A 13,788-nucleotide genomic window follows, 5' to 3' on the forward strand; every position below is an offset into this window, starting at 1 on the left:
AGACAGAAAAGCCGGGCCCTTGAAAGAGTCATTCTCCTCTTCTCCAAGTCCTGTGCTGCCGAATCCAGCTCTCAGGGTTCCTCCCATCACTCACTTCTGGGGAAAGTAAAGAACAAGGAGCAGGGTTTCAGAAAATCTGAATTGTGAATAGCAGCAGGAGTCGAAGAATCAAAACAGGATGTAACTGAAATTATTCCAACTCCAATAGCATAAATTTAAAGACTATGTTCCATGGCAGTTCTGGTGGGTGTTACAGGAAGTAAAAGGAACACAATCTATCCATTTTTTAAAATGTGGTATTTACTTAGTCATGATTCATCTTAAGTCTCAAACTTGTACGAAAATCCCTGAAATTAAAAAAAGGTTATCAGGACCCATTATAAGAGAAGGTTTGAAGGATTAGGTGAGTTTTTAAATTACATCTTTTTGTATCATTATACACAACATTTGGGTTTTCCTTGTGGCTCAGCTGGTAAAGAATCTGCCTGCATTGTGGGAGACCTGGGTTCGATCCCTGGGTTAGGAAGATCCCCTGGAGAAGGGAAAGGCTACCCACTCCAGTATTCTGGCCTGGAGAATTCCATGCACTGAGGGGTCACAAAGAGTCAACATGAGTGAGCGACTTTCACTTTGACTTCACACAACATCTAGGTCATCAAAGCACACAAAATGTTAACAGAAGAAATAAATACATTTCAGAATGGTAAGAGAATCAGAAATAAAGCTGAAAATGAATGACCGGGGCTAAAGGATTTTCTAAGGTGTAAGCAATATAAACAGGAAGCTGGGTGAAGCTGAGGGGCACTAAGTGAGGCAAGGTATCTCATACATACTACTGCTTTATTAAATTCTCATCTTTCCCCCTTCCTTGCCCCCTTCATCAACTCTACTAAGCAGCTAGCAATAGCTCTCAATCTCAGCTAAACACTGGAAAAATCTGGGGAGCTTTTAAAAATCCCATCAAAGTCATATCCCAGACCAAAGAAATCAGGACATGTGCAGGGGAGGACTGGACACCACCTCCTCTCTTTCACTGGGCAATTCCAATGTGTCGGCAAGGTTGAAAGCCATGGACTATAGCAGCTGATGTAATAAGTAGTGTCCTATGCTGTTTTCTGTAGTATAGTGGAAGAACCTGTTTAGCCTTAATTAACTCCAAACGACATAACAAATGACGAATATGCTTGGGCTTTCTAGATAACTTTCTGGTGCTCCAGGCACTATACCTGCCCTCCCATTTTTTCTTTTGAAATCATTTTAATCTTACAGAAAATCTGTAAAACTCCCCAGTTCCTAATGTTACACCACATTTGCTTTATCATACACTTCTTTATATATTTATACATTTTTTCCTAATTCATTCAACAAACTGTAGACATCACGTCTCTTTAGCCCTAAATTATATCAGTGTGTAATTTCTAGGAACAAGGAATTATGTTACATAACCGTAATACAATGATGAAAATAGGGAAATGTAACACTAATACACTATCTAATCTATACAGACTTAATGATCTTGATAATGTCCTCTGCAGTAATTTTACCCCATCCCCCTCAGGCCAGAACCCAATTCAGGATCATGCGTTACACTTACTGTCACGTCTCAGCACCCTTTAATCTGAAACAGCTGGTCAGCCTTTGTCTTTCATTATAATGACATTTTTAAAAAGCACAGGACAGTCATTTTAAAGAACACCCTCAGTTGTCATGGGTATTTTCTCATAATTACACTGAGGTTATGCATTTTGGCAGCTGTAATTAATAAATAATGGTATGTGCTTCTCTGTGCATCACATCATTTTTCTCTTTAACAAAAAAGAGGTCATGCAAAACAATGCATGAGTGCAAGGATAGGAAAATATCAAGTTTCCATGCAGCGTTTTGTATCATCTCTTTTTTGTGGTTAAAATTTTTTTCAATCATATGTACTAATATATGCACAGAAAAGATTAAAATTTATTTCCAAGGAAAAAATAAAAGAATTTGGTGCAACCACTATGAAAAACAGTATGCGAGTTCCTTAAAAAACTATAATCACCATATGATCCAACAATTCCACTCCCAGGCATACATCCAGAGAAAATTCTAATTTGAAAAGATACATGCACGCCAACGGTCACAGCAGCACTATTTACAATAGCCAAGACATGGCAGCAACCTAGATGTCCATCAACAGATGAAAGGATAAAGAAGATGTGATTTATTCATAAGGACTATGGAATACTATTCAGCCATAAAAAAAAAATGAAATACTGCCATTTGCAGCAACATGGATAGACCTAGAGATTACCATAGTAAGTGAAGTTAAATCACACAGAGAAAGACAAATATATGATATCACTTATATGTGGAATCTAAAAAAAAAAAAAGATACAAATGGACTTATTTACAAAACAAACTTATGGTTATCAAAGCAGAGGGGAAGAGTGGGGGAGATAAATTAGGACCTTGGGATTAGGAGATACACACTACTATATATTAAATAGACAAACAACAAGGCCCTACTGAGCAGCACAGGGAACTATATTCAATATCTTGTAATAACCTGTAATAGGGAAGAATCTGAAAAAGAATACACACACACAAACACACGACTGAATTACTCTTGCTGTACACAAGAAACAAGCACAACATTGTAAACCAACTACACTTCAATTTTTTCAAAAAAGAAAATAAATGCGCTTCTTTCTCTTTCACCCTCCTCAGACCTATCAATTTTCAGTGGATCAATCTTGGATCTCTTCCTTTCACTAAAACCTTTAAGTCAAAATGATGTGTATTACAGTTATATCTTTAAAAACCTATACTCTAAAAATTTGTTCAATACACCTTTCTGTAGAAGTAGCAGATTCCCTATGAGATGGTCCAAGACATGCATCTCTGAAGAGATGAGGAGCATTCTATCTGAAGCAATCTTACACCATCACTTTTGAAGAATCTTCAAAAAAGGCTTTAATCGAGTTCTCATACTTACCCTTTTTATTGGTTGTGAAGTACTTGGAGTCAGTCATGGTTTTGGATCTTTAATGTGCACCTAGAGCAAGAGAAAATAATACCTTTATCTGAGTTATTTAGGTCCAGCAAAAGATTCAACCAATTTTAAGAACATTTATATATGATAATATCTAAATTCCACGAGTCTCTTCATCCTTACCACCATCATGGGTGATCCAAAGGGATGCAAGGATAATTAAGAATGAAACTCTTGTGTCAAAAAGCTAATTGGAGCAAACTCCAAAGGCCTGATGGAAGAGAGTGAAAATCTGAACCTATCATGGCTTTATGATTTTATCCACAATTATCTCCTCAGAGCCTCCAAGACCTAAAGCTAGATCTTTCTGTAATACTTAAGACAAAGTTTGTTTTGAAAGATCTCCCTATTACTTTCTATTAAGGCAAATCTGACTTACTCCCAGTCTCTTAGAAGCACAGAAAAACTGAAAGACAAAATAATTCCATCAATCTATTCACCATCACATGTATCAGTAAAAGGAATCGCTTTCAGAAAAAAAAAGAAGGTCTAAATTAGTAGGATAATATTCTTTCATGACAAACACCTAGAGAGACCTTAAAAAATATATTTCCAACAACTACAATTACCCCCAAAAGTACTCCCCAAAAGAAATGATATCAGTTTACGCTTAAAAACAATGTAAAGAACTGAGATATCTGTTCAGTCACATTGAGTACAAAAAAGAATCAGAACTGATATTAAAACTTAAAAGAACATGGGTGCCAGCTTTAACTTTACCTTTTCCCTTTCAATTTCCAGAACTGATTCAGCTGACATAAGGCTCCACTGGTAAAACAAAACCAGCACAGACTAATCACATTTCTCCCCAAATAATGAAACACTGTTTTCTGATTTGAGAAATTCTAAAGACTTTGTCCAATGTACTTGACTTCTTCAAATACATTAAATTTCTCTTTTAATAATATTCCTTCTGCACTTAAAAAAAGGTATCTTCTTTTTTACCACCATTATTAGTACTACTTATCACCGAATTTAGGACAGATGCCCCAGTACCTGCTCATTACTTTCAGGTCAAAACAACATCAGTGATAATACATTTGGCAAATTTGAGTGACCACATCTTTACAAACAATGGTACTTATGTATCTGAGAGAAAAGACCTAAGCACTAAACAAATCAATGTAATTAAGGAAAAAAGAGCCACAAAATCATGTAGCAACAAGAGTTTGGCTCAACTTTGTTCTCTAAAAGGTACTACTTGGGTAATTTAAGAGAAATTAGACTCATTTGTTATATTTCCAAGCAGCTACTTAATATTTATAATCCTGATCCCTATATACAATAGTGCTTTAGGTTGTACCAGAATTTCACTGAATTTACTGTATTAAAAGAAGTGAGCTACATGGATTGGAAGAATCAATATTGTCAAAATGGCTATTCTACCCAAAGCAATCTATAGATTCAATGCAATCCCTATCAAGCTACCAACGGTATTTTTCACAGAACTAGAACAAATAATTTCACAATTTGTATGGAAATACAAAAAACCTCGAATAGCCAAAGTAATCTTGAGAAAGAAGAATGGAACTGGAGGAATCAACCTGCCTGACTTCAGACTCTACTACAAAGCCACAGTCATCAAGACAGTATGGTACTGGCACAAAGACAGAAATATAGATCAATGGAACAGAATAGAAAGCCCAGAGATAAATCCACGAACCTATGGACACCTTATCTTTGACAAAGGAGGCAAGGATATACAATGGAAAAAAGACAACCTCTTTAACAAGTGGTGCTGGGAAAGCTGGTCAACCACTTGTAAAAGAATGAAACTAGAACACTTTCTAACACCATACACAAAAATAAACTCAAAATGGATTAAAGATCTAAATGTAAGACCAGAAACTATAAAACTCCTAGAGGAGAACATAGGCAAAACACTCTCCGACATAAATCACAGCAAGATCCTCTATGACCCACCTCCTAGAATATTGGAAATAAAAGCAAAACTAAACAAATGGGACCTAATGAAACTTAAAAGCTTTTGCACTACAAAGGAAACTATAAGTAAGGTGAAAAGACAGCCCTCAGATTGGGAGAAAATAATAGCAAATGAAGAAACAGACAAAGGATTAATCTCAAAAATATACAAGCAACTCTTGAAGCTCAATTCCAGAAAAATAAATGACCCAATCAAAAAATGGGCCAAAGATCTAAACAGACATTTCTCCAAAGAAGACATACAGATGGCTAACAAACACATGAAAAGATGCTCAACATCACTCATTATCAGAGAAATGCAAATCAAAACCACAATGAGGTACCATTACACGCCAGTCAGGATGGCTGCTATCCAAAAGTCTACAAGCAATAAATGCTGGAGAGGGTGTGGAGAAAAGGGAACCCTCTTACACTGTTGGTGGGAATGCAAACTAGTACAGCCGCTATGGAGAACAGTGTGGAGATTTCTTAAAAAACTGGAAATAGAACTGCCATATGACCCAGCAATACCACTCCTGGGCATACACACCGAGGAAACCAGATCTGAAAGAGACACATGCACCCCAATGTTCATCGCAGCACTGTTTATAATAGCCAGGACATGGAAGCAACCTAGATGCCCATCAGCAAATGAATGGATAAAGAAGCTGTGGTACATATACACCATGGAATATTACTCAGCCGTTAAAAAGAATTCATTTGAATCAGTCCTAATGAGATGGATGAAACTGGAGCCCATTTTATAGAGTGAAGTAAGCCAGAAAGATAAAGAACATTACAGTATACTAACACATATATATGGAATTTAGAAAGATGGTAACGATAACCCTATATGCAAAACAGAAAAAGAGACACAGAAACACAGAACAGACTTTTGAACTCTGTGGGAGAAGGTGAGGGTGGGAAGTTTCAAAAGAACAGCATGTATATTATCTATGGTGAAACAGATCACCAGCCCAGGTGGGATGCATGAGACAAGTGCTCGAACCTGGTGCACTGGGAAGACCCAGAGGAATCGGGTGGCGAGGGAGGGGGGAGGGGGGATTGGGATGGGGAATACATGTAACTCCATGGCTGATTCATGTCAATGTATGACAAAACCCACTGAAAAAAATAAATTAATTAATTAAAAAAAAAAAAAAAAGAAGTGAGCTAGAACTCCCATAAATCATAGAAAACAGAAATTTCTGTTTTCAGCATATTTGTTACAATTTAAAGTGAATCTGTAACAAAGACTTGCCTTATGTAATATTTTCATAATGCCTTTCTAGCAAAAATTCAAAGAATGTTATAATCATTTAATCCATTCACAATGTAAACTAAATGTGAAGTGGGCAAACTGAAGAAAGGAGTCTTTCACATAGAAGACTTGGAACAAATCTGAAGTTACTATCTAAGAACTTACACATGGCATTGCACTGTGTGCTCAGTCAGTCTGACTCTGAAATCCCATGGACTGTAGCTCTTCCGGCTCCTTTGTCCATGCGATTTTCCCTGCAAGAACACTGGAGTGGGCTATTTCCTCCTCCAGGGGATCTTGCTGACACAGGGACCAAACCTGTGTCTCCCGCATCGGCAGGTGGATTCTTTACCACTGAGCCACCTGGAAAGCCCAAGAACTTACATGCACAAAGAGAAAAACCAGTACACAGAAATGGCTGCTACAGCCTGACAGGAGGGCCATAGCTCAAGGCCATTATGGTCTCTCCAGGATGTGATTATGCTACTCTAAATCCTATGGGGCCACCAAAGCTTAAAACTTGCTCAAGATTTAAAAACAAAAGCTGCTTGAAATTTTTCATTGTTTCTTTGAAAAAGGGCCCCCAAATTGTTTTGTTTCCTAAAGCATTGACACATTCACGCATATTAAATTCCTAACAAATTTTCAGCACAATCTATTACACATTAAATTAACCTAGCCTCAAATCCTACCTTTAAAAATGACTCACACAATTTCACTACCTCCCCTAACAATCTTTATCACGGAGGAAGAGATTTCTGTCCTATCCATTGTGAGCACCAAGTGTTCTTAACTAGGGAATAATGTACCCAACCACTTCAGGGAAGAGGAGAAAGTCAAGTACATAATCTTAGATACTAAATTAAAATCCCTGCTTTGAAAGAGAAGGGAAAAACTTACCACTCTCTTCCTTCACTCTGTCCTAAACAATAGTAATGTAATATCCCTTACAGCTACCAGCAGAGAAACATTTTATCATGTTAGCTCTTGCCTTCAGAGAAGGCAATGGCAACCCACTCCAGTACTCTTGCCTGGAAAATCCCATGGATGGAGGAGCCTGGTAGGCTCCAGTCCATGGGGTCACTAAGAGTAGGACAGGACTGAGAGTCTTCACTTTCACTTTTCACTCTCATGCACTGGAGAAGGAAATGGCAACCCACTCCAGTATTCTTGCCTGGAGAATCCCAGGGATGGGGGGAGTCTCGTGGGCTGCCGTCTATGGGGTTACACGGAGTCGGACACGACTGAAGTGACTTAGCAGCAGCAGCTCTTGCCTTAAGCCAAAGAAACTCCAAAAAAAACCCACAAAACTAAAACTCAACAAAAATAAAGAGGCGGACTTGCACAATACTGTGAATGTACTAAATGCCACCAAACGGTTCACTTAAAAATGATTAATTTAAAAAAAAATGGTTAATTTTATGTGAATTTCACCTCAAAAGATGCATATGCATATATTTTTAAATGAGACACTTAATCACATGCCAGAGATGAACACAGATTCTCTAAAACATAGGATGGTGAAAACTGCTGACTGTTTTAGAACCCACCCCCCGCCCCCTCCAAAAAGGCAGCCAAGATAAAGATAGAGCTCAAAGAATAAAGCAAGTATTTGCTGAAAAGTCTCAAAAATCTAGTTTGGATGGGAGCGCAGTTTGGGGGAGAATGGATACATGTATGTGTATGGCTGAGTGGCTCTGTTGACTGAAACGAATATTGTTAATTGGCTATACTATAATTTAAAAAAAAAAAAAATCAGGTTCTTCTGGGGAGTGGGAGAGAAGTTATTCCTCAGGAGAGATCCAGGGCAAAGCAAAGCCAACATGGAATTGGAACTCACACTACCTTTTGACCACATCAAACAAGACAAGTCATCCACCTGCTGCTCTACAGGCTTGAGGTATGGCCTCAGGACATTGTTTTAAAAAATAAATAAGGCTGACAGAGTCAAAAGCACAATTTCTCTAACTTTCCTAGCCCAGAGTGTGATGTCACTGCATTTCAGAAAAGGCCTCTCTGTACAGGATTACACATCTAGATTTAACATAACCTAGTTTCTACTAAACACAGGCTGTGACAGTTTTCCCTTCTCAACTATTCCTCCTTCCTTCTGGTGCCCCTAAAGAGAATAAGGCCAGAAAAAAATTAATAGGGGTCTTAATTTCAAACGGCTCTCTGGAAAATAAAAGCTAATTTAGAGTTGGTGAGGCCACTAAATCCACTCTCTTCACGTAAAGCTGGACTTTACACAGCTGGTGCCCATAGGGAAAAAGGGAACAGAGTTAACCAAATTATAAAGTGGACAGGTCATTCTAGTAATCTTTCACTACAAGCATAAAGATGAGAAGTGCTAACTAGATATTTCAATAACGCACCTTCATGTATCATTTACTGCATACGAAATTACAACAGATAACTCATTACAACAGACACACCTATCATTTCCATTTAAAAATGACTACAAAGTACTCTAATATCATACAGTAAGAAAAAAGGTCAAAAGTTTTACATCCAATTCTTAATTGAAATAAACTATGGAAAACTTATGCCTGGAAGGAGAGAAAGAAGGAAGAAAGGAAAATGTGTCCTACCTAATTTGTTCCTTGTTCAGCTTGATTCAGAACTGGGCCTAAAATGTAATATTTTAAAATACAGGTAGAAAGCTGAGCGCCGAAGAATTGATGCTTTTGAATTGTGGTGTTGGAGAAGACTCTTGACAGTCCCTCGGACTGCAGGGAGATCCAACCAGTCCATCCTAAAGGAAATCAGTCCTGAATATTCATTGGAAGGACTGATGTTGAAGCTGAAACTCCAATACTTTGGCCACCTGATGGGAAGAGCTGACACATTTGAAAAGACCCTAATGCTGGGAAAGATTGAGGGCAGGAGGAGAAGGGGACAACAGAGGAAGAGATGGTTCGATGGCATCACTGATTCAATGGACATGAGTTTGAGTAAACTCCGGGAGTTGGTGACGGACAGGGAGGCCTGGTGTGCTGCAATCCATGGGGTGGCAAAGAGTCACACACGACTGAGGGACTGAACTGACCGACTGAAAATACAGGTGTGTTTAAAGAAGGAAAAAAAAGATGGAAGAACCGGGGTTTCCTGAGTCTCTTAAGTCACACAATGTTGCTGTTTAGTGGTTAAGTCACATCCTACTGTTTTGCCACTCCATGGACTGTAGGCCGCCAGGCTCCTCTGTCCATGGGATTTCCCAGGAAGGAATACTGGAGTGGACTACCATTTCCTTCTGCAAGGGATCTTCCCAAGCCAGGGATCAAACCCACACCTACTGCATTGGCAGATGGATTCCTTACCAATGAGCCACCAGGGAAGCCCTCACAGAATTTTAGCTTTATACTAATTTTACCACCCAACTTTCAGTGAAGCTATCTGCAGAATACACTCTACCTTCTGCTTCTTTGGGAGTTTAAACTGTCAAATACCTGTAAACAGTTCTCACCTTCCCACCAGGCTTAGTCACCACTGGCAATGTGTTACACGTTTTCTTGTACAGCCTCATCTCCTTCATCTGCTGCTTTCTATTATTACTTTGTAAGTGTACCCTGAGGCTAAGTAACAGAATTTACCAGGAAGGTGATTAATAATTTAAATTGTTCCTCACTGAGACCACTTTCTTGGTCATTCTGTCTTTTCTAAACTTACCTCGTTTTTTTTTTACTTTCTCTTTTAAACCACAATGATTGTTAACAGTGTTTGGCATTTTTAAAACCTTTAAAAGTCAAAAGTTTAATGAAGCAGCCACACTTTATTCACACCGCTTCATAATGGAGTTAAAAAAAAAAAAAGTCTGCCCCCAAATAGAAGAGTGCTGTAAAAACTAACAGCATGGATAAATTCTTTGGATTCAAAAAAATATGGAATTAACAGGAAGTTCTAGTTTCTTTACCCCTGTCTTAATCTACAGCCTTTCTCAAACCAGACCGTTCCTTCTAAGACCCCGAAGAAAAAATTCCAGGCTAAGATTTACTCCCACGAACTTCCCCCTCTCTCATATCGGGTCAATTCTCTGGGTTTTCTTCCCTTTCTCCGGTGTCAGGAATTCCTCTTCTTTCCCGAGATGGTTAAAATTCTACGGCTATGTTCCTCCATTACAAAGCGGAGGAGAGACGTCTCTTAACCTCAAGTGACGGACGACGGCGAGGTTTGCCCATCTAGGAGCAAAGCTCTGGGGAACTCCTTTTCCCTTTCCTCAGCTGAGCATATCCTAGCCTCTCAGAGAACGACGCCAAACCGGGAAAAAGCGAGGTTCTCTCCCCGGCCTCCGGTCTCCGGCAGCCACACCCCTGGCCTCTGACCGTCCTACCCCCCCGACTTCGAACATATCTTTTCCCCAGTGTCCCCCAATTCCCAATTGCCACCCCGAGGATTCCCTCGCCCCGCCCCAGCGGTGGAGTCCTTTTCTCCAACCCTCTTCCTCACAACGGTCACACCCGACGGCTCACTCCACCTTCAACGGTCACGGTCCTCGGATTTCCTCTCCTCCGTCTGTCTCCAACCAAGCCTGGGGATCCCCCATCCCCATCAAAAAGGGACACACCCCAAAGTTAGCCGCCTACAACTCACCGTAGGCAAGGGCGGGGGTGGCAGCAGCGGCCAGAGAGCACGGCCCGAGCGATGTTGTAATGGTTTCCTGCACGTCACGACTCCTTCTCCAGGTCTAAGCCACTGCGCAAAACCCACTTTGCCAGGGCCAAAGATGGTGGACAGGAAACTCTTACGTCAGAGAGCCTCGCCGTATGACGTCATCCAGACGCGCGAGAGAACGAGAAAGGAGGGACTCTGTCGCCTTGGAGACGGAAAAATTTTGCTCGGTGGGGAAGAGATCGGAGATCTGGGCTTCCGAGGAAGTTCATCCGAAAGAATCTAGTAAACAAGCTGACACTCTCTGGATTTGTTTCCTCACACAAGACCTCTCTAAAAACTTACACAGAGTCAGTGAAATGCCTGTTGTTTTCTTTAAAAACAACAAAACCCAGCTAATTGCTTGGGCAGTTAAAATACACGGACAGTGGTGATCCAGCCCAGGATTATACAAGGGCAGTGGGACTGGAGGAGACTGGTGCAAGGAAAAGAGGTTGACACGGCCTCAAATCTATGTGTGAATCCATCTGAGTCCGAATCCCTGCCCTGAAGGTGACTAGGAAAGTTACTTGTCTTTTCGACTTTAGTCTTCTTACTTGTGAAGTAAAGACGATGATAATCTTCCCAGTTTATGAAGCTTAAACCGGATTAGGTAGGTAAGAAGCCTAGCATGTAATAGGTATGCTTTGTTAATTGTTTTAGTTGCTAAATCACAGATGACTCTTGTGACCTCATGGACTGTAGCCCACCAGGCTCCTTCATCCATGTGATTTCCTAGGCAAAAATACTGGGGTGGGTTGCCATTTCTTTATCCAAGGGATCATTCCCCACCCAGGGATTGAACCCGTGTCTACTACATTGGCAGGTGAGTTCCTTACCAATCAGCCACCAAGGAAGCCTTGTAGTTTGCTTACACAAAAGAAGTCCCTTTCAGAAACCAAAACCTAGAAATCTCTGTATCTTCCCCTCAAAACTAAAACTGCTCTAAGTAAAAAAAAAATAATAAAGTCATTAATCAAGAAAGAAGAAAAATGTGAAGAGAGCCTAAGGCAGAAGCTGGGAAACCAAAATGCAAAGGGGACTGAGAAGCAGTCAGAGAGGTAGAAGGAAAAGAAGGCAGTCCTAATGATTTAGGATGTTTTTAGAGGTCTATGAAAGTACAGGAACTGAATATCAATACTGTACTATACCTCTGAGGCCTAGCCCCGCCTCCCCTGAATTTGAATGACTAAATGTATGAGTGAGTGGTCAACAATAACAGTTGCTATAGAGAAAAGAAGGGGCCAAAAAGTGTCCAAGAACTTAGCAACACAAAGGTCTTTATGTCATTGCCGAGACCATCCATAGAGACATTGAAGGCACAAATCATGCTGCAGAGGTTGGAAGATAAATGAGAGGAAAGGAATGAAAACAGGTAGCTCCATAAAAAAGTATGACTGAAAAGAGACATAAGATGGTGTTTGAGGGAGAGAGTAGCAAGGATTTATGTTCTATACTCATACATTTTCTTTACACTAGCCCTTTAGCAATATCATGGGTTCAACTATTTTTCCTACTCATATGACTCCTAAAAACCTATCTCTAGCCCTGACCTATTCCCCAAACTTCACCACCAAATTGCTAACAACACTTTTGAGTAATTCTATATATATGCCAAGTCATAAGAGTAGGGGGTAGGGTGGGGAGTTAAAAAAAAAAACAAAACCTGGTTTCAGGTACAATTCACAGAAGACAGAGTTGTATTTTGTAAAGAAGATGCCACCAGAAAAATCTTTGATTCATACCTCTTCCCCCATTCAAAAACTTCCAACAGTTTCTCATTTTCCTAATTTGTATAGAACCTGTCCTTCTCCAGTAGTCATGTATGGATGTGACACTTGGACTATAAAGAAAGCTGAGCACCGAAGAATAGTTGCTTTTGAATTGTGGTGTTGGAGAAGACTCTTGAGAGTCCCTGGACCGCAAGATCCAACCAGTTAATCCTAAAGGAAATCAGTCCTGAACATTCATTGGAAGGACTGATGCTGAAGCTGAAACTCCAATACTTTGGCCACCTGATGCAAAGAACTGACTCCTTGTAAAAGACGTTGATGCTGGGAAAGATTGAAGGAGGAGGAGAAGGGGACAGAGGATGAGATGGTTGGATGGCATCACCGACTCAATGGACATGAGTTTGAGCAAGCTCTGGGAGTTGGTGATGGACAGAGAAGCCTGGAGTGCTGCAGTCCATGGAGTCACAAATAGTCGGACATAACCGAGAGACTGAACTGAACAGAACTGTCCTTCCTTCTCCCAGTTTTCCCCATTTCTTTGTTCTTTAGTTTTCTCATCTATACAATGGAAGAAATAGTAATATCCAACCATAATATTATTATAAGGATGAAATGAACTAGGCTACCTAAGTCACTTAACTATGCCTGCGCATAGCATATATATGAGGAATATGAGGCAATATATGGCCGTGTTGTTGACTAGGACTTGTTCTGAGTAGTTCGTGCTGTGCTTGAGCTCAGTTGTTTTAGTCGTCTCTGACTCTTTTCAACCCCATGGACTGTACCCCCCAGACTCCTCTGTCCTTGGGCTTCTCCAGGCAAGAATACTGGAGTGGGTTGCCATGCCCTTCTCCAGGAGATCTTCCCAACCCAGGGATCAAACTGGGGCCTCCAGCATTGCAGGCAGATTCTTTACCCACTGAGATACCTGGGAAGCCTTTGGAGTGTAAATATTTTCTAAGATTGCAATTATCTCAATGAATTACACTGACAAATTACTAGCCAGAAACCTGGGGGTCATTCTTGATTTCTCTCTTTCCCTTAACTGCCACATTCATTCCATCTCCAAGTTGTCAATTCTAACTACATAACCATTACAGGGTCATCTTAAAAATATAAACCTGGTCATGACTCTTCAAAAGCTTCCCATTAGGCTTTGATTAAAATCCAGTCTCCTTCTCATGACTTGTGAG

At 40.1% G+C, this 13,788-nt stretch overlaps 1 protein-coding gene across 4 annotated transcripts in view; it reads right to left on the reverse strand.

The window, feature by feature from the left end:
* The window catches only part of AP2B1 (adaptor related protein complex 2 subunit beta 1), a 109,283-nt gene extending 98,329 nt beyond the window's left edge, over positions 1–10,954 (reverse strand). For 2 of the 4 annotated variants that reach the window (XM_043903022.1, XM_043903019.1), the window contains exons 1-2: positions 10,806–10,954; positions 2,975–3,034 (exon numbers count right to left, since the gene is read on the reverse strand). In XM_043903022.1, the coding sequence (XP_043758957.1) occupies positions 2,975–3,011 (37 nt within the window). In that variant the 5' untranslated portion in view covers positions 3,012–3,034; positions 10,806–10,954. The other 2 variants (XM_043903020.1, XM_043903021.1) reach the window with 2 other exon arrangements.
* Positions 10,955–13,788: the final 2,834 nt, after the last annotated feature.

This window comes from Cervus elaphus, chromosome 5 (assembly GCF_910594005.1).
Source record: "Cervus elaphus chromosome 5, mCerEla1.1, whole genome shotgun sequence".
Taxonomy (NCBI): domain Eukaryota; kingdom Metazoa; phylum Chordata; class Mammalia; order Artiodactyla; family Cervidae; genus Cervus; species Cervus elaphus.